The sequence below is a fragment of the Phalangium opilio genome, unplaced genomic scaffold, assembly GCF_054372755.1.
Source record: "Phalangium opilio isolate 3A_F unplaced genomic scaffold, DU_Popi_V2 ptg000041l_1, whole genome shotgun sequence".
Classification (NCBI taxonomy): domain Eukaryota; kingdom Metazoa; phylum Arthropoda; class Arachnida; order Opiliones; family Phalangiidae; genus Phalangium; species Phalangium opilio.
The window spans coordinates 8,615,504-8,633,432 of record NW_028324165.1 but is presented as its reverse complement, the minus strand read 5'-3'; the positions used below and the strand labels follow the sequence as shown (position 1 = coordinate 8,633,432).

General features: G+C 33.5%; 2 protein-coding genes across 3 annotated transcripts; one reads left to right on the top strand and one right to left on the bottom strand.

Annotated features, from left to right (window-relative positions):
• Positions 1-413: 413 nt before the first annotated feature.
• Positions 414-11,240, bottom strand: LOC149679789 (phosphoribosyl pyrophosphate synthase-associated protein 2). 2 transcript variants are annotated; one of them, XM_089835633.1, is made up of 10 exons: positions 11,026-11,240; positions 10,863-10,915; positions 10,731-10,797; positions 6,217-6,389; positions 4,370-4,485; positions 4,120-4,216; positions 2,402-2,521; positions 2,262-2,332; positions 2,045-2,191; positions 414-997 (listed from the first exon to the last, which is right to left on the bottom strand). In XM_089835633.1, the coding sequence occupies exons 1-10, from the start codon at positions 11,097-11,099 to the stop codon at positions 839-841; spliced, it is 1,077 nt and encodes a 358-aa protein (XP_089691759.1). In that variant the 5' UTR covers positions 11,100-11,240; the 3' UTR covers positions 414-838. The 2 variants fall into 2 exon arrangements, with proteins under 2 accessions (XP_089691759.1, XP_089691760.1); XM_089835634.1 differs by having other exon boundaries at positions 4,129-4,216.
• Positions 11,241-11,765: 525 nt separating this feature from the next.
• Ccz1 (vacuolar fusion protein CCZ1) lies at positions 11,766-17,388 on the top strand. Its single transcript, XM_089835628.1, has 10 exons — positions 11,766-11,971; positions 12,084-12,181; positions 12,264-12,357; positions 12,418-12,540; positions 12,600-12,820; positions 14,422-14,768; positions 16,245-16,356; positions 16,429-16,590; positions 16,674-16,801; positions 17,152-17,388. Exons 1-10 carry the CDS (start codon positions 11,897-11,899, stop codon positions 17,205-17,207), a joined length of 1,416 nt encoding a protein of 471 aa, XP_089691754.1. The 5' UTR covers positions 11,766-11,896; the 3' UTR covers positions 17,208-17,388.
• Positions 17,389-17,929: the final 541 nt, after the last annotated feature.

Here is a 17,929-nt window from a genome sequence, read left to right as displayed (position 1 = left end):
TAGACTTAATTGTTCTTGTTGAAACTTGAAAAAGCACACACTTAAAGGTTACTCGTTAATTTAAAACCATCCCGAAACTTAACTTCGCTGTTACATTTAAGTTATACGAAAGACCACAAGACAATAAAAACAATGCTTTTTCTATGGGACGCTAAGCCTAAAAACAATTTTAAATAATACCACCATTGGGATGACATAAAATATTATCAAATATTAAATTTTTTATTACGCTCAAATATTTAATAATTACGATTTAATTTTCGTACCTGTATTCAAGAGGTCGATGGTCCAATTGGATCTCTGCGAAATGAGGTCACTGCAGGTCATTTCTTACAAGACCAAGGCTTAAATAAAAGCCCGACGCCAACCTATGAAAAAGTTATTAAATGATTGTAGGATAAATAATTCAACAATTTAAACATTAAATGTACTAAATTTATTTCCATTGATTAATTATTACACTGTGCAATATTTATTAAAAATGTAATTCCAATTATGATCATTAAAATTTAATTAAATTCCTAACAAGTAAAATTAATTAAAACCAAATTCTGTAAAACAGAATAATCTTTATTTAATTTCAGCTTTATTTAAATTTCCTTTAAATCAAAAAAAAGTAGCGAAAAATAATGAATCTATTTAGTAATTAAGAAATTAATAATTAACCTCATCTAATCTAATAAGTGGAAAATTGAGGCCATTTTATTTATTTAATTAATTAATTTCTTTCTCATTTATTTATTTAATAATATTTTAGCGAATGATTAGAATTCGTTTCTTTTAATTATCATTAATTAACAATCGTATCTTCTATTTGAAATGAATAGATCACGTGACTTTAATCTTCCAAAGTGACGTTACGAAATAAGTAGGACATTGACTCCTTGTTATGAATTCTGCGAATGGCTTCTGATAATAAAATGCTAATATCGATGGTTTTAATCTTATGGCACTGCATCTTTTGAACTTCATGGGGAATCGTGTTGGTCACAACCACCTGAGAACGTTTAATAACGTCATCAATATTAATTACTTGAACATGGCGTTGATTTAATTAAACACCAAGTAAATTTCATGAAGGCGGCGTAAATTAATGGAGGGCGGCGTAAATTAATGGAGGGCGGCGTTAATTAATGGAAGGCGGGGTTAATTAATAGAGGGCGTGGTTAATTAATAGAGGGCGTGGTTAATTAATAGAGGGCGGGGTTAATTAATAGAGGGCGGCGTTAATTAATAGAGGGCGGGGTTAATTAATAGAGGGCGACGTTAATTAATAGAGGGCGGCGTTAATTAATAGAGGGCGGCGTTAATTAATAGAGGGCGGCGTTAATTAATAGAGGGCGGCGTTAATTAATAGAGGGCGGCGTAAATTAATAGAGGGCGGCGTAAATTAATAGAGGGCGGCGTAAATTAATAGAGGGCGGCGTTAATTAATGGAGGGCGGCGTTAATTAATGGAGGGCGGCGTTAATTAATGGAGGGCGGCGTTAATTAATGGAGGGCGGCGTTAATTAATGGAGGGCGGCGTAAATTAATAGAGGGCGGCGTAAATTAATAGAGAGCGGCGTATATTAATGGAGGGTGGCGTTAATTAATAGAGGGCGGCGTTAATTAATGGAGGGCGGCGTAAATTAATAGAGGGCGGCGTAAATTAATAGAGAGCGGCGTATATTAATGGAGGGTGGCGTTAATTAATAGAGGGCGGCGTTAATTAATGGAGGGCGGCGTAAATTAATAGAGGGCGGCGTATATTAATGGAGGGTGGCGTTAATTAATGGAGGGCGGCGTTAATTAATGGAGGGCGGCGTTAATTAATGGAGGGCGGCGTTAATTAATGGAGGGCGGCGTTAATTAGTAAAGGGCGGCGTTAATTAGTAAAGGGCGGCGTTAATTAGTAAAGGGCGGCGTTAATTAGTAGAGGGCGGCGTTAATTAGTAAAGGGCGGCGTTAATTAGTAAAGGGCGACGGTAATTAATAGAAGGCGACGTTAATTAATAAAGGGCGCCGATAATTCTTAGAGGGCGACGTTAATTAATTAAACAAACCTCATCGATAGGTGAATCCTCAATCAACCTGGGTGCATCTGACGATAAAATGCCATGGGTAGCTAAAACATAAATTTTGTAAGCCCCACGTTCTTTTAAAACTTCAGCGGCAGCCACAAACGATTCAACATCATCAATCATATCATCCTGAAACCCTTAAGAATTAATCAACCCTTACATCATAATTAAATAATTAGACCACCCCCGCTTTACAAACCACCATGATCGCGATTCGACCCCCAACATCTCCTACAACATTAATCGGAGGTTTCTCTTTAGCAGTTAGCACTGAAAACGAATTAAAGCGTCATTAACCTCAAGTTCAAAGGTCATACCAAGTCTTTTAAGCTTCAATACCAGGCATGATATCCAATCCAACATCTGTTGTACGCGATGAACACACAGCTGGTGGAGAATAACGCCCGTCTACTTCATCAACCTCCGCTTCTTTTTGCTCTCCGTGAATTACGGCAATACCTTTTACGTGAAAATTGCAATGCAAGTCTTAGCGGGGAAAACCCCAGAAATTATTATCCTAAAACCCTTAATCTATCCCCAGTAAAACTTATTAATTAATTAATTTCCTGATTAATGTTAATTATAACAGGATTAAATAAGAAACTAAAGCAGTGTAAGTTGCATAGTTGTGAGATAACTTGTGTTTTAGGTAATTCGCGCCAAATTTAGTAGGTATAATTGCGTCATTGTGGCAGCCATTGGCCTCAAAAGAAAAATTAATTAATGTTTAATGCTGAAAAATTAATTATAATTGTGAGAATTCAACCAATCTCGTGTGGGTAAGGGGTTCTGACTAGCAGACGCCACTAAAGCAATGTAATTAGAGATAATTTATTTTGGTTTTAAAATGATCTCTTATTACAATATGATAATTAGCATTTAATTAGTCTTAAAAACAATCAAGGACTATTGTGCAATCCGCCATTGGTTTAGTGTCGTCTGCTAGCCAGAACCAGTTACCCCTACATGAACATGATTGGTTGAATTCTCACAGGCTTAGAGAGGTAATGGGTTCTGGCTAGCAGACGCCATTAAACCAATGGCGGATTGCACAATAGTCCTTGATTGTTTTTAAGACTAATTAAATGCTAATCTAATTATTTTGTAATAAGAGATGGTTTAATTCCTTTTATATTCAGAAAAAGGCCTATGTTATGTTACCTAAACCTTTCCCCGTTAAATTATTTTTAAACCGAAGAATTTTGATAGAAACCAGTTAATATTAAATTATTAAGCTATAATAAAATTAATAATAGGTTTTACTGGAAAGTGTTATTGTAACGTAACACTAAACACCATTTAACCCTAATTAGAATTAAATTATAAATTAAATAATAGAACCAAACCAAACAGCCAGAAGATTAAAAAGCCAAAAGACCCCAATTAGTCAATCAAATACTTAAAAAAACTTAAAAAATTAAGTTAAAAAACAAGATAGAAACTAAGATTAATTACTAATTAGACTAATTAATCCACCTTATTCCCTTTCGCCGGAAGTTAGGCTTAGCTCGGGATTCATGGGGGGTGAATAACGGGAAGAAATTAGTCTGTCGTCTGCTACAAAAGTCAAAAATATGTACTGTAGCGGACGACAGACCTATTTCTTCCCCTTACTCACCCCCCATGAATCCCGAGCTAAGCCTAACTTCCGTTGGGGATTCATGGGGGTGAGTAACGGGAAGAAATTCGCCTGTCGTCTGCTACAGCACATAGTTTTGGCTTTTGTAGCAGACGACAGACTAATTTCTTCCCATTACTCACCCCCCATGAATCCCGAGCTAAGCCTAACTTCCGTCGGGATTCATGGGGGTGAGTAACGGGAAGAAATTCGCCTGTCGTCTGCTACAGCACATAGTTTTGGCTTTTGTAGCAGACGACAGACTAATTTCTTCCCATTACTCAGCCCCATGAATCCCGAGCTAAGCCTAACTTCCGTCGAAAGGGAATAAGGTGGATTAAAATTAATTAAAATTAATTGAAATTAACCGCTGCCAAAAATCAAAAGAAAGAAATAATAATAAATGGAAAAAATGATAGAAAAAATCTCCAAGACATACATGTCTTACCGAGACGCAGCCGTTCTGCGTAAGAAGTCGCTTTCTTGGCCGAGCCAGGATTACGAGCGACAATAATCGCATTTCGATAATCTGGAATCTGATTATGAATTTTTAACTATTATTATTAATTAACTCAATAAACTTAAAAGTTATCAGCTGCAATTAATTTAAAAGCGAGTGAAATGATGATATTGCGCAATGAACTGCAAAAAAAGGCTTAATTATTATAATTAGAACCATTTTAACATACACATTCTTGAATATATTGTAATAAGAAAGGTGAGGCTCGCAAGTTATCCACCGGAATGTCAAAAAATCCCTGAACTTCTTTTTGATGCAAATCCATGGTGATTAGATGAGTAAGACCTACAGTTCATTTTTTTAACATTATAGCTAGACACTATTCTATTGTTCTGACATCGTTACGTGAATTTAGAGAAAAAGTTCAGGTAATATAACATTATACCTTAATTAAAAGAATGGCATGTCTTAAATAAAAATATTCAGGACTACTGCGCCATCCGATATTGGTTTAGTGGCGTCTGCTAGCCAGAACCCCTTCTTAAAAACAAATTCAGGACTACTGCGCTATCCGCCATTTTTTAGTGGCGTCTGCTAGCCAGAACCCCTTACCCAGGGCCGGAAATAAGCCCAGGACACTGACAATAACCTTTAATTGGTCTTAAAAACAAATTCAGGACTACTGCGCCATCCGCCATTGGTTTAGTGGCGTCTGCTAGCCAGAACCCCCTACCCAGGGCCAGAAATAAGCACAGGACACTGTCCAATAACATTTAATTGGTCTTAAAAACAAATCCAGGACTACTGCGCCATCCGCCATTGGCTTAGTGGCGTCTGCTAGCCACAACCCCTTCTTAAAAACAAATCCAGGACTACTGCGCCATCCGCCATTGGCTTAGTGGCGTCTGCTAGCCAGAACCCCTTCTTAAAAACAAATCCAGGACTACTGCGCCATCCGCCATTGTTTTAGTGGCGTCTGCTAGCCAGAACCCCTTTCCCAGGGCCGGAAATAAGCACAGGACATTGTCCAATAACATTAATTAGTCTTAAAACAAATCCAGGACTACTGCGCCATCCGGCATTGTTTTAGTGGCGTCTGCTAGCCAGAACCCCTTCTTAAAAACAAATCCAGGACTACTGCGCCATCCGCCATTGATTTAGTGGCGTCTGCTAGCCAGAACCCCTTACCCAGGACCGGAAATAAGCACAGGACACTGTCCAATAACATTTAATTGGTCTTAAAAAAAATCCAGGACTACTGCGCCATCCGGCATTGTTTTAGTGGCGTCTGCTAGCCAGAACCCCCTACCCAGGGCCGGAAATAAGCACAGGATACAGTTCAATAACATTTAATTAGTCTTAAAACAAATCCAGGACTACTGCGCCACCCGCCATTGGTTTAGTGGCGTCTGCTAGCCAGAACCCCTTCTTAAAAACAAATCCAGGACTACTGCGCCATCCGCCATTGTTTTAGTGGCGTCTGCTAGCCAGAACCCCTTCTTAAAAACAAATCCAGGACTACTGCGCCATCCGCCATTGGTTTAGTGGCGTCTGCTAGCCAGAACCCCTTACCCAGGGCCGGAAATAAGCACAGGACACTATCCAATAACATTTTAAAAATGTCCCATAATATTTTTAAAAACTAAGGGGGTCACTGGCCAGTTTGACTAATAAATTTAATTTACCCAAAGTTTTGACAGCTTGACCATGAACACATGACAATATTTTTGCAAACTCTAATGGACAATGTCCTATATATTTTCTAGTCAAAGGAGGGGGTCACTGGAAACATGTCCTATAATAAATTTTCCTTATTTCCAGCCCTGCCCTTACCTTTCTAAGCCAGTGAGAATTCAACCAATCATGTAGGGGTATATGGTTCTGGCTAGCAGACGACACTAAACCGATGACAGATGGCGCAATAGTCCTTGATTTTTTTTAAGACTAATTAAATGCTAATCATATTGTAATAAGAGATCATTTATTTTCTTTTTAATATTTAATTTAGAAAAAGGCCAATCATTCTTTTAAGGTATAATGTTATGTTACCCGACCTTTCCCCCGTTTAATTAATACCAGATCTGCACATCATAGTGGCAAGAAGCTTGGAAACGATACAGCCTCGTTTCCTCATTTTACTCTGTTTGCTATAAGGCATGTACGGAATCACCCCAACAATATTTCTAGCGCAGGAAGTTTTGCAAGCGTAAGCTACGATTAAAAGTTCCATGATATTGTTGTTCACGTCTCTGTCATTAACAATTATTAGCTAATAATCTCAAAGAGGGTCATAAAGGTAATTAATTATGGTAGGATTGCACTTTACGTGACCCATCCAACTAACGATGGTTTCTAGTTAATTGGACCATGAGGAGTCCGAAAAAAATAGTTAAAAAATTATTTGGCCGCCGCAAGTTGGTTAAAAAAATTTTTGAAAATTTTAAAATCCATGCACTTACCGCCATTGAAGTCGCTATCCGCTTAACGCATTCTGCACTCAATCTGGCAAAAGAAAGCCGAGGGGACTCTAAAAAATTGACGGACTCGCGCCGGAGTTATAGCTATGGAATTTTTTAAGCTTGCGGAAACCGTTTAGGACGGAAATATAAATGCGACGAAAACTGAAATGTTTTGGGAAAATCGATGAATTTTTTGCAAATTTGATAAATGTGAAGGACGATATTTTGGAATAGTTGTCAAATTATTTGGTAATTTGACAAATGTGAAGGACGATATTTTAGAAAAGGTGGCAAATTATTCCTGAATTTGATAAATGTGAAGGGCGATATTTTGGAATAGGTGTCAAATTATTTGGTAATTTGACAAATGTGAAGGACGATAATTTGAAAAGGTGGCAAATTATTCCTGAATTTGATAAATGTGAAGGACGATATTTTGGAAAAGGTGGCAAATTATTCCTGAATTTGATAAATGTGAAGGACGGTATTTTGAAAAAGGGGGCAAATTATTCCTGAATTTGATAACTGTGAAGGACGATATTTTGGAATAGGTGTCAAATTATTTGGTAATTTGACAAATGTGAAGGACGATAATTTGAAAAGGTGGCAAATTATTCCTGAATTTGATAAATGTGAAGGACAATATTTTGGAAAAGGTGGCAAATTATTCCTGAATTTGATAAATGTGAAGGACGGTATTTTGAAAAAGGGGGCAAATTATTCCTGAATTTGATAACTGTGAAGGACGATATTTTGGAAAAGGTGTCATATTATTCGGGAATTTGACAAATCTGAAGGACGATATTTTGGAAAAGGTGTCATATTATTCGGGAATTTGATAAATCTGAAGGACGATATTTTGGAAAAGGTGTCAAATTATACCTGAATTTGACAAATCTGAAGGAGGATATTTTGGAAAAGGTGTCATATTATTCGGGAATTTGACAAATCTGAAGGACGATATTTTGGAAAAGGTGTCATATTATTCGGGAATTTGATAACTGTGAAGGACGATATTTTGGAATAGGTGTCAAATTATTTGGTAATTTGACAAATGTGAAGGACGATAATTTGAAAAGGTGGCAAATTATTCCTGAATTTGATAAATGTGAAGGACAATATTTTGGAAAAGGTGGCAAATTATTCCTGAATTTGATAAATGTGAAGGACGGTATTTTGAAAAAGGGGGCAAATTATTCCTGAATTTGATAACTGTGAAGGACGATATTTTGAAAAAGGTGTCAAATTATTCCTGAATTTGACAAATCTGAAGGACGATATTTTGGAAAAGGTGGCATATTATTCGGGAATTTGACAAATCTGAAGGACGATATTTTGGAAAAGGTGTCATATTATTCGGGAATTTGACAAATCTGAAGGACGATATTTTGGAAAAGGTGTCATATTATTCGGGAATTTGATAAATGTGAAGGACGATATTTTGGAAAAGGTGTCAAATTATTCCTGAATTTGACAAATCTGAAGGACGATATTTTGGAAAAAGGTGTCATATTATTCGGGAATTTGACAAATCTGAAGGACGATATTTTGGAAAAGGTGTCATATTATTCGGGAATTTGATAAATGTGAAGGACGATATTTTGGAAAAGGTGTCAAATTACTCCTGAATTTGACAAATCTGAAGGACGATATTTTGGAAAAGGTGTCATATTATTCGGGAATTTGACAAATCTGAAGGACGATATTTTGGAAAAGGTGTCATATTCGGGAATTTGATAAATGTGAAGGACGATATTTTGGAAAAGGTGTCAAATTATTCCTGAATTTGACAAATCTGAAGGACAATATTTTGGAAAAGGTGTCATATTATTCGGGAATTTGATAAATGTGAAGGACGATATTTTGGAAAAGGTGTCAAATTATTCCTGAATTTGACAAATCTGAAGGACGATATTTTGGAAAAAGGTGTCATATTATTCGGGAATTTGACAAATCTGAAGGACGATATTTTGGAAAAGGTGTCATATTCGGGAATTTGATAAATGTGAAGGACGATATTTTGGAAAAGGTGTCAAATTATTCCTGAATTTGACAAATCTGAAGGACAATATTTTGGAAAAGGTGTCATATTATTCGGGAATTTGATAAATGTGAAGGACGATATTTTGGAAAAGGTGTCATATTATTCGGGAATTTGTAAATGTGAAGGACGATATTTTGGAAAAGGCGTCAAATTATTCCTGAGTTTGGTAAATGTAAAGGACGATATTTTATAAATGGTGTTTACATTTATCAAATTGCCGAAAAATATTGATGTTGACGTTTGTTAATTGACCAATAGTTTGTCGCCTTTTCCAAAATATAGCTGAAATAACTAGACGCCTTTTCTAAAATATTGTTTAAATAAATTGACGCCTTTCCCAAAATATTGTTGAAATAAATTGACGCCTTTTCCAAAATATTGTTGAAATTGACGCCTTTTCCGAAATGTTGTTGAAATTGACGCCTTTTCCAAAATATTGCTGAAATAACTAGACGCCTTTTCTAAAATATTGTTGAAATAAATTGACGCCTTTTCCAAATTATTGTTGAAATAAATTGACGCCTTTTCCAAATTATTGTTGAAATAAATTGACGCCTTTTCCAAAATATTGTTGAAATTGACGCCTTTTCCAAAATGTTGTTGAAATTGACGCCTTTTCCAAAATATTGCTGAAATAACTAGACGCCTTTTCTAAAATATTGTTGAAATTGACGCCTTTTCCAAAATGTTGTTGAAATTGACGCCATTTCCAAAATGTTGTTGAAATTGACGCCTTTTCTAAAATATTGTTGAAATTGACGCCTTTTCCAAAATGTTGTTGAAATTGACGCCTTTTCCAAAATATTGTTGAAATTGACGCCTTTTCCAAAATATTGCTGAAATAACTAGACGCCTTTTCTAAAATATTGTTGAAATAAATTGACGCCTTTTCCAAATTATTGTTGAAATAAATTGACGCCTTTTCCAAAATATTGTTGAAATTGACGCCTTTTCCGAAATGTTGTTGAAATTGACGCGTTTTCCAAAATGTTGTTGAAATTTACGCCTTTTCCAAAATATTGTTGAAATAAATTGACGCCTTTTCCAAAATATTGTTGAAATAAATTGACGCCTTTTTCAGAATATTGTTGAAATAAATTGACGCCTTTTCCAAAATATTTTTGAAATAAATTGACGTCTTTTCAAGAATATTCTTGAAATAAATTGACGCCTTTTCCAAAATATTGTTGAAATAAATTGACGTCTTTTAAAAAATATTCTTGAAATAATTTGACGCCTTTTCCAAAATATAGTTGAAATAAATTGACGCCTTTTCCAAAGTGAAGTTGAAATAAATTAACGCCTTTTCCAAAATATATTTGAAATAACTTGACACCTTTTCTAAAATATTGATGTTGACATTTGCTAACTGCCCAATAATTTGTCGCCTTTTCCCAAATTTTGTTGAAATAAATTGACGCCTTTTACAAAATATTGATATTGATATTTGGTACTTTCTCAATAATTTGGCGCCTTTCCCAAAATATAGTTGCAAAAAAACTAGACTCCTTTTCTGAAATATTGACGTTGACATTTTCTAATTTCCCTATAATTTGACACCTTTTCTAAAACATAGTTGCAATAGCTCTATGCTTTTTATTTAAATTTTTTTTACAAAAAATCAAATTTACCAAGGATTTGACACATTTAAGAAAAAATATTCCCGAAAAATTTGACGGCTTTTTCCAAAATTTACCGTTATCAATTATCTAATTCCTAAAAATTCAACGATTTTCACCAACATTTCAGTTTTTCTCGCATTTATATATCCATCCTTTTATCAGAAATAAACGGTTTCCGCAAGCTTAAAAAATTCCATAGCTATAACTCCGGCGCGAGTCCGTCAATTTTTTAGAGTCCCCTCGGCTTTCTTTTGCCAGATTGAGTGCAGAATGCGTTAAGCGGATAGCGACTTCAATGGCGGTAAGTGCATGGATTTTAAAATTTTCAAAAATTTTTTTAACCAACTTGCGGCGGCCAAATAATTTTTTAACTATTTTTTTCGGACTCCTCATGGTCCAATTAACTAGAAACCATCGTTAGTTGGATGGGTCACGTAAAGTGCAATCCTACCATTAATTATTTACTTAGACCCAGTTTGAAGAATATACACGTCTTTCCCTCGCACAGATTCACCAACATCGACAAGTGACTCTATCATAACCATAGTTTGTCAACTTATAATTATAATTCAATTTATTGTCCCATTGATAACTAACCTCGATTTGCCGCATAGTAAATAGAACAGTTTCCGACTCTTATGTCTAGACGACTGTAAATTTTAATTATTTAAAATAATTAATTAAGTTACACGTAAGCCTAGTATTATCTAATGTAAACAAAATATGCAAATGAGGATCAATTTTTCTAAGCCTTGGTTACCTGGCTATCTTTTGGGCCAAATCTGGATGAGAATTACCGGCTAACAATATTAAATCTGAAGAACCTCTTTCCATTTTTAATTAATTTAACCTACTTTATCTCAAAAAAGTTTAATTAACCGATAATAATTACTACAAAACTATATCAGCTGATTAGTCCACGGCTTCCACTCTCCTCTACCATGTGATTTCGCAATCCGAAAGTGCGTTTTACACTGACCAATCAGCGAGACGATTTATCACTTTATTTCCGGTAGACAGGGTTGCCATATTGGGCTGTAAAGCCGCCAATTGAGCTTCTTTTCAAAAATATTGGCTGGAAATAAAAGGGTTGGCTGGAAATTGGGCTTGGCGGGGTTTTTCTTTGGCTTTTTGTACTTAAAATACCGCCAATAGGCGAAGATCATTAGAATGCCCAAAAAAAATGACAAATGGGGTTGTGTCAAATAAATAAATAAATAAACCATTTGAGCGGCTTATAATTCGTCAATTCATGATTAAATAAAATAGTTTCATTTTGTTTTGGGTTTTAAAAATGGTGTCAGTATAGAACATGCATTGAAATATCTAAAAGAAAAACTAATTTAAAATTTTTACGATAAATTTTTGGCTTGTTTTTGGGCTGGATAGCCTAGATCTTAGGCAGTTTTTGGGCTTCTTTTCGAAATACCGATTGGCGGTTTTTTGGGCTTGTTTCCAATTTGATTTTGGCGGGTTGAAGCGAAGGTTTTCAATCTGGCATCCCCGAGTAGCAGACGATGATTTAAATGCACACTAATTGCAAAAGTATGCTTTTTCACTGTGTCGCGATTTTAAATGTTAATATATTAATTATTTCGCGAAGTTTAATTTAGTAATTTATATATTTAGAAATGTCAGTAAAAACTCCAACTTCTTTGTATAACTTTTTTATATTTAACTCGCTTTTAGGTCCCAAAGAGGGTGAAGTAAGTAAACATTAACCAAGGCTTAACGTAATAATTAAATAACAATTAAGAAAAGGGGTGTTATTTTTAATTAAAGGGTGATAATTAAATAGAATTTTATTTATTATTTAAGGAAGAACAGAAAATTCTATTTTATTTTCCTGAATCCGCGGATATTGACACTAAAATCAAAGCAGTTGGGCTTTGTGAAGCGTTATTAAAGTTTGCTGGGTAGTCTATTCAATCATTAACTAATTAGTAATTACAGCTTCATTAATGACTAACAAATTAATCAAAATTAATTTCACTTAAGTACTTTCACGGCTGAGAAAAACTGGAATTCAGTTCACACCCAAAAAGCTCGTCAAATATTCCTACAAGCAGAACCAAACTTCTATGTTGTGATTGTATGTTAACACCTTCATAATTAAGTTAAGAATAATTAACTTTTAATTGGAATCTAATAGACAGTAAACCTTCCTAACCAACAAAAAACAAAAGATGGCCACATTTTCATTGAATATTTCAGTGAAGAAGTGCAAGATCATGTTCTTTTATCAATTCTTTCAATGTGTTATAGAATGTTTCGAGTAAGATTGACGGAGACGCGAGTTTAATAACTTTATTAATCAATTTTTATGGCAAACAGCTCTTCATGGGAAAATTTAGTGACATTCTAATTAAAAACCAGAATGATTATGACAACTTAAGAAAAAGACTTTCCCACTTTTTCAAAAAATATTTGCAATCTTTACGTCTAAGTCAAGCTGACCTTTTAGATGTTTTTCAAGGGATGCTTTTCTTGCCTTTGGAAAGGCACGCATTTCTTAAAGTTAAATGTTTCGTTAATCTAGTTGAAGCAACGTTTTCGTAAGTATAAGGGTCAGGGAGCCCAGGGGTCCTATAATTCCTATAAAACCCTATATATGTTCTTCTTTTCAAAGTAAAATCCAATTTGTTACTTTTTTATATAGATTTTTCTTCATAGTTTAGGCCAAAATAGTATTATACATGATCATTATTTTCCTATAAAAACCCATTTTTTCTCCTATAAAGTCCCATTATTCCTGAAAAGTGAAAATACATTTTTTCTCCTATATTTTCTTATAAAAACCCATTTTTTCTCCCATAAAATCCCATTATTCTTATAAAAACACATTTTCCTCCTATATTTTCCTATAAAAAACACATTTTCCTCCTATATTTTCCTATAAAAAACACATTTTCCTCCTATATTTTCTTATAAAAACACATTTTCCTCCTATATTTTCTATAAAAAAACATTTTCCTCTTATATTTTCTTATAAAAACACATTTTCCTCCTATATTTTCTATAAAAAAAAACATTTTCCTCTTATATTTTCCTATAAAAACACATTTCCCTCCTATATTTTCCTATAAAAACACATTTACCTCTTATATTTTCCTATAAAAACACATTTACCTCTTATATTTTCCTATAAAAACACATTTCCCTCCTATATTTTCCTATAAAATCACATTTTCCTCCTATATTTTCCTATAAAAACACATTTTCCTCCTATATTTTCCTATAAAAAAACACATTTTCCTCCTATATTTTCCTATAAAACACATTTTCCTCCTATATTTTCCTATAAAAACACATTTTCCTCCTATACTTTCCTATAAAAAAACATTTTCCTCTTATATTTTCTTATAAAAACACATTTTCCTCCTATATTTTCTATAAAAAAAAACATTTTCCTCTTATATTTTCCTATAAAAACACATTTCCCTCCTATATTTTCCTATAAAAACACATTTACCTCTTATATTTTCCTATAAAAACACATTTACCTCTTATATTTTCCTATAAAAACACATTTCCCTCCTATATTTTCCTATAAAATCACATTTTCCTCCTATATTTTCCTATAAAAACACATTTTCCTCCTATATTTTCCTATAAAAAAACACATTTTCCTCCTATATTTTCCTATAAAACACATTTTCCTCCTATATTTTCCTATAAAAACACATTTTCCTCCTATACTTTCCTATAAAACACATTTTCCTCCTATATTTTCCTATAAAACACATTTTCCTCCTATATTTTTTGCTATAAAACACATTTTCCTCCTATATTTTCCCATTAAAACACATTTTCCTCTTATATTTTCCCATAAATACACATTTTATGATTTTCCTCTTATATTTTCCCATAAATACACATTTTCCTATAAAAACACATGATTTTTCTCCTATAAAAACATATTTTCTCCTATAAAATTCCATTATTCCTATAAAAAACACATTTTCCTATAAAAAACACATGATTTTTCTCCTATAAAATCCTATAATTCCAAAAAAAAAAAAAAAAAACATATTTTTCCTATAAGGAATTTAAAGTTATGGCTTCCCTAAAGTATATTAAATAATAATAAATATTAATTAATAAATTTCTTAAAGCAACTAAACATTAATTAATTAATTATTCTTGATTAACATAGACAAATCAAGTACACTTGCTTCCTGTACAATGATCAAGTGGTATGGAGTGGTTTAGAGCAAGAAGATATGCAGGTTCTTTACAAATACCTGACAGCCTCGATGACTCCAAATTACTTGGAGATTGACGGACCTGGAAGGTCTAATTCCCCTTCCAGGGCTACTTTAGCTAGTAATTCCACTACTAGCGGTGGTCATTATGCAAAGTTTATGATTGGACCGGCTAATTGGGCTGATAGTAATAACATACAACGTGTACCTAAAGTTTATATTTATTCTCCGACAACGGAAGCTTGTTATTTGGTGGTTTATCGATGTTTTAGTGCAACTATTTGTTTATTAGTTGATGGTAAACAAATTAATTACATTTCAATCCCAGGGTTCATACAAACCTGGCCAGGAAAACCGGGAAAACCTGGAAAAATCAGGGAAATAAATAGTTGACCAAAAACCTCAGGGAAAATTCAGGGAAATTTCGAATTTTTAGTAAAATTCAGGGAAATCAGCTAGGGAAATTTGCGACAAACAGGGGCCGAGTAATTAAGCAAAATGTTCATGAACATACCCTCCATAGGATTAACATTACACTATACTTTGGAGGCTCATAACTCTGGTTCTATTAGAGATACGGGGATGTCCTTTGAGTATGTTATAGTCCAATTTGTCCCCCATCCAACCATACTAAAAACGTAGGGCTGCGACGAACAGGGGCCGAGTAATTGAGGAAAATGTTCGTAACAATTCCCTCTATAGGATTAACATTACACTCAACTTTGGAGGCTCGTAACTCTGTTTCTACTAGAGATACGGGGATGTCCTTTGAGTATGTTATAGTCCTATTTATCCCCCATCCAACGATACTAAAAAGTTAGGGCTACGACAAACAGGGGCCGAGTAATTAAGCAAAACGTAAACAAACCCCCCTCCATGGGATTAACATTACACTATACTTTGGAGGCTCGTAACTCTGGTTCTACTAAAGATACGGGGATGTCCTTTTAGTATGTTATAGTCCAATTTGTCCCCCATCCAACGATACTAAAAAGTTAGGGCTACGACAAACAGGGGCCGAGTAATTAAGCAAAACGTAAACAAACCCCCCTCCATGGGATTAACATTACACTATACTTTGGAGGCTCGTAACTCTGGTTCTACTAAAGATACGGGGATGTCCTTTTAGTATGTTATAGTCCAATTTGTCCCCCATCCAACGATACTAAAAAGTTAGGGCTACGACAAACAGGGGCCGAGTAATTAAGCAAAACGTAAACAAACAACCCCCTCCATAGGAATAGCGTTAGACCCAACTTTGGAGGCTCGTAACTCTGGTTATATTAGAGATACGGGGATGTCCTTTGAGTATGTTATAGTCCAATTTATTCCCCATCCAACCATACTAAAAAGTTAGGGCTACGACAAACAGGGGCCGAGTAATTAAGCAAAACGTAAACAAACAACCCACTCCATAGGAATAGCGTTAGACCCAACTTTGGAGGCTCGTAACTCTGGTTATATTAGAGATACGGGAATGTCCTTTGAGTATGTTATAGTCCTATTTGTCCCCCATCCAACCATACTAAAAAGTTAGGGCTACGACAAACAGGGGCCGAGTAATTAAGCAAAACGTAAACAAACAACCCACTCCATAGGAATAGCGTTACACTAAACTTTGGAGGCTCATAACTCTGGAAAACCCAGGGAAGTATGTGGGGAAAAACCTGTCCTAGAAATCTCAGGGAAATTTGTTTTCCAAAAGTTGTATGAACCCTGATTCAATCCTTAGGTATTAATTAAAGTTAATTAAAATGGGGGGTTTTAATTACAGTTAATTTCCAATTAAACGCTGATTTCTTCAAGCAAATTGATTTAGCTATGGGTCCTCAGTTAACTAGTCTTGCAGCTGATATTGCCGAGCAATATTCCAAAGCTGCATCAATGTATTTTAATTATAAATGATTTATTTTAATTTTATTGTAGTTAGTAATTAATTTAGTAATAATTAATTTTAGGACGTCTGGAGATTCAAATACAAAATACCTTTACATGTATTTTAATCATATGAATTTGGCGCAAAAATCTACAATACATAATGAGTTAAAGAAAACTGGGAACATAAGCATATCTTCGGAAAATATGAAATTGTTGGCTGATTTTAATTTAGATTTGTCACAGTTATGTAACTTTTTGATTTTAATGAGTTTTTTAATGTTAAATTTAATTAATTATGGTTCTAATTTAATTTTAATTAATTTAGACTCGATGATAGTGGAGAAATAATTGGGAAAACCCTTAATGATTGCTGGGTTGTTGGAAAACTATCGGATAAACGCGAATTTTATGTTGTTTTACCCCAAAAAAATGCCAGTATTGTTGAAGTTAGCGGTAAGTTTAATTTAGTTTAATTTAATTTAATTTAATTTAATTTAATTTAATTAAATTTATTTAATTAAATATCTTTTAATTAAATTTATTTAATTAAATATCTTTTAATTAAATGTATTTAATTAAATTTATTCATCTTTTAATTAAATTTATTTATCTTTTAATTAAATTTATTTATCTTTTAATTAAATTTATTTATCTTTTAATTAAATTTATTTATCTTTTAATTAAATTTATTTATCTTAATTAAATTTATTTATCTTTTAATTAAATTTATTTTTCTTTTAATTAAATTTATTTTTCTTTTAATTAAATTTAATTATCTTTTAATTAAATGTATTTAATTCCAGAGGAGTTGAAGAAATTAAATGCAGCACATTTTCAAAGTATTTTTATTTTGGAATAAAACACTTATTTAATTTTCTTTAACTCGTTTTGTTTAGTTTTATGTAAATTAATTAAGAGACTGTGATCATTAATCGTGTTCGAAGTTAATGATAGTTTATGAAAAAATAGGCTTAAAACATTTCCAAACCTCTTTTTGTAAATATTAAAATTATTAAAAAAAAAGTTGTTTTATATTTAAATTTCGTTTCATTTTATTTTGAGTTACGTGATTGGCTGTTTCAATTACGTCATATTAATAAAACTCGTTTTTAAAAACCTTAATGTTTATTTGATTTTAATAAATAATTTAATAAAAGGGTTTATTATCTTTAAAAATACGGCATTAATTTAATTAAACTAAGTAGTATTTTAATTACTAAACCTAGATGGCGTCAGCTACCGTTTAGAAGTTGGTGCTTTTCTCTATAGATGGCGTTACAGTTGATAATTTGAAAGTAACGGTTTTTGTGGTTCGTAATGGATGCCGCGATTGTTTTTACTTTTGCACGCCATCAATAGATGGCGTTCAAAAGTTATATTTTTATAAACGGAAGACTTAAAGCCCGTCGAGCACGCTCGGGTGTCAATAGAAATATACGGGCCCACGAGAGGGAAACGATGAAAAATTCCCCAGTGGAATACCGGCTTTGTTGCGCTGAAGTTTTGGTGTGACCAAGTCTCTGATACGCATGCGCGAGCTTTTATAAAAAAATATCTCTTGAAATTGGGTTTTACAACTAG

Bases quoted from the DNA above. Each gene is read 5' to 3' on its own strand.
- Ccz1 (XM_089835628.1), top strand. From the start codon at position 11,897: ATGTCAGTAAAAACTCCAACTTCTTTGTATAACTTTTTTATATTTAAC. The intron at 11,972-12,083 runs GTAAGTAAACAT...TTATTATTTAAG, and splicing joins TAGGTCCCAAAGAGGGTGAA to GAAGAACAGAAAATTCTATT. The intron at 12,182-12,263 runs GTAGTCTATTCA...ATTTCACTTAAG, and splicing joins GCGTTATTAAAGTTTGCTGG to TACTTTCACGGCTGAGAAAA.
- LOC149679789 (XM_089835633.1), bottom strand. From the start codon at position 11,099: ATGGAAAGAGGTTCTTCAGATTTAATATTGTTAGCCGGTAATTCTCAT. The intron at 6,390-10,730 runs GTAAATAATTAA...TGTTAATGACAG, and splicing joins ATTCTTCAAACTGGGTCTAA to AGACGTGAACAACAATATCA. The intron at 2,333-2,401 runs GTATTGAAGCTT...ATTCGTTTTCAG, and splicing joins TGGATTGGATATCATGCCTG to TGCTAACTGCTAAAGAGAAA.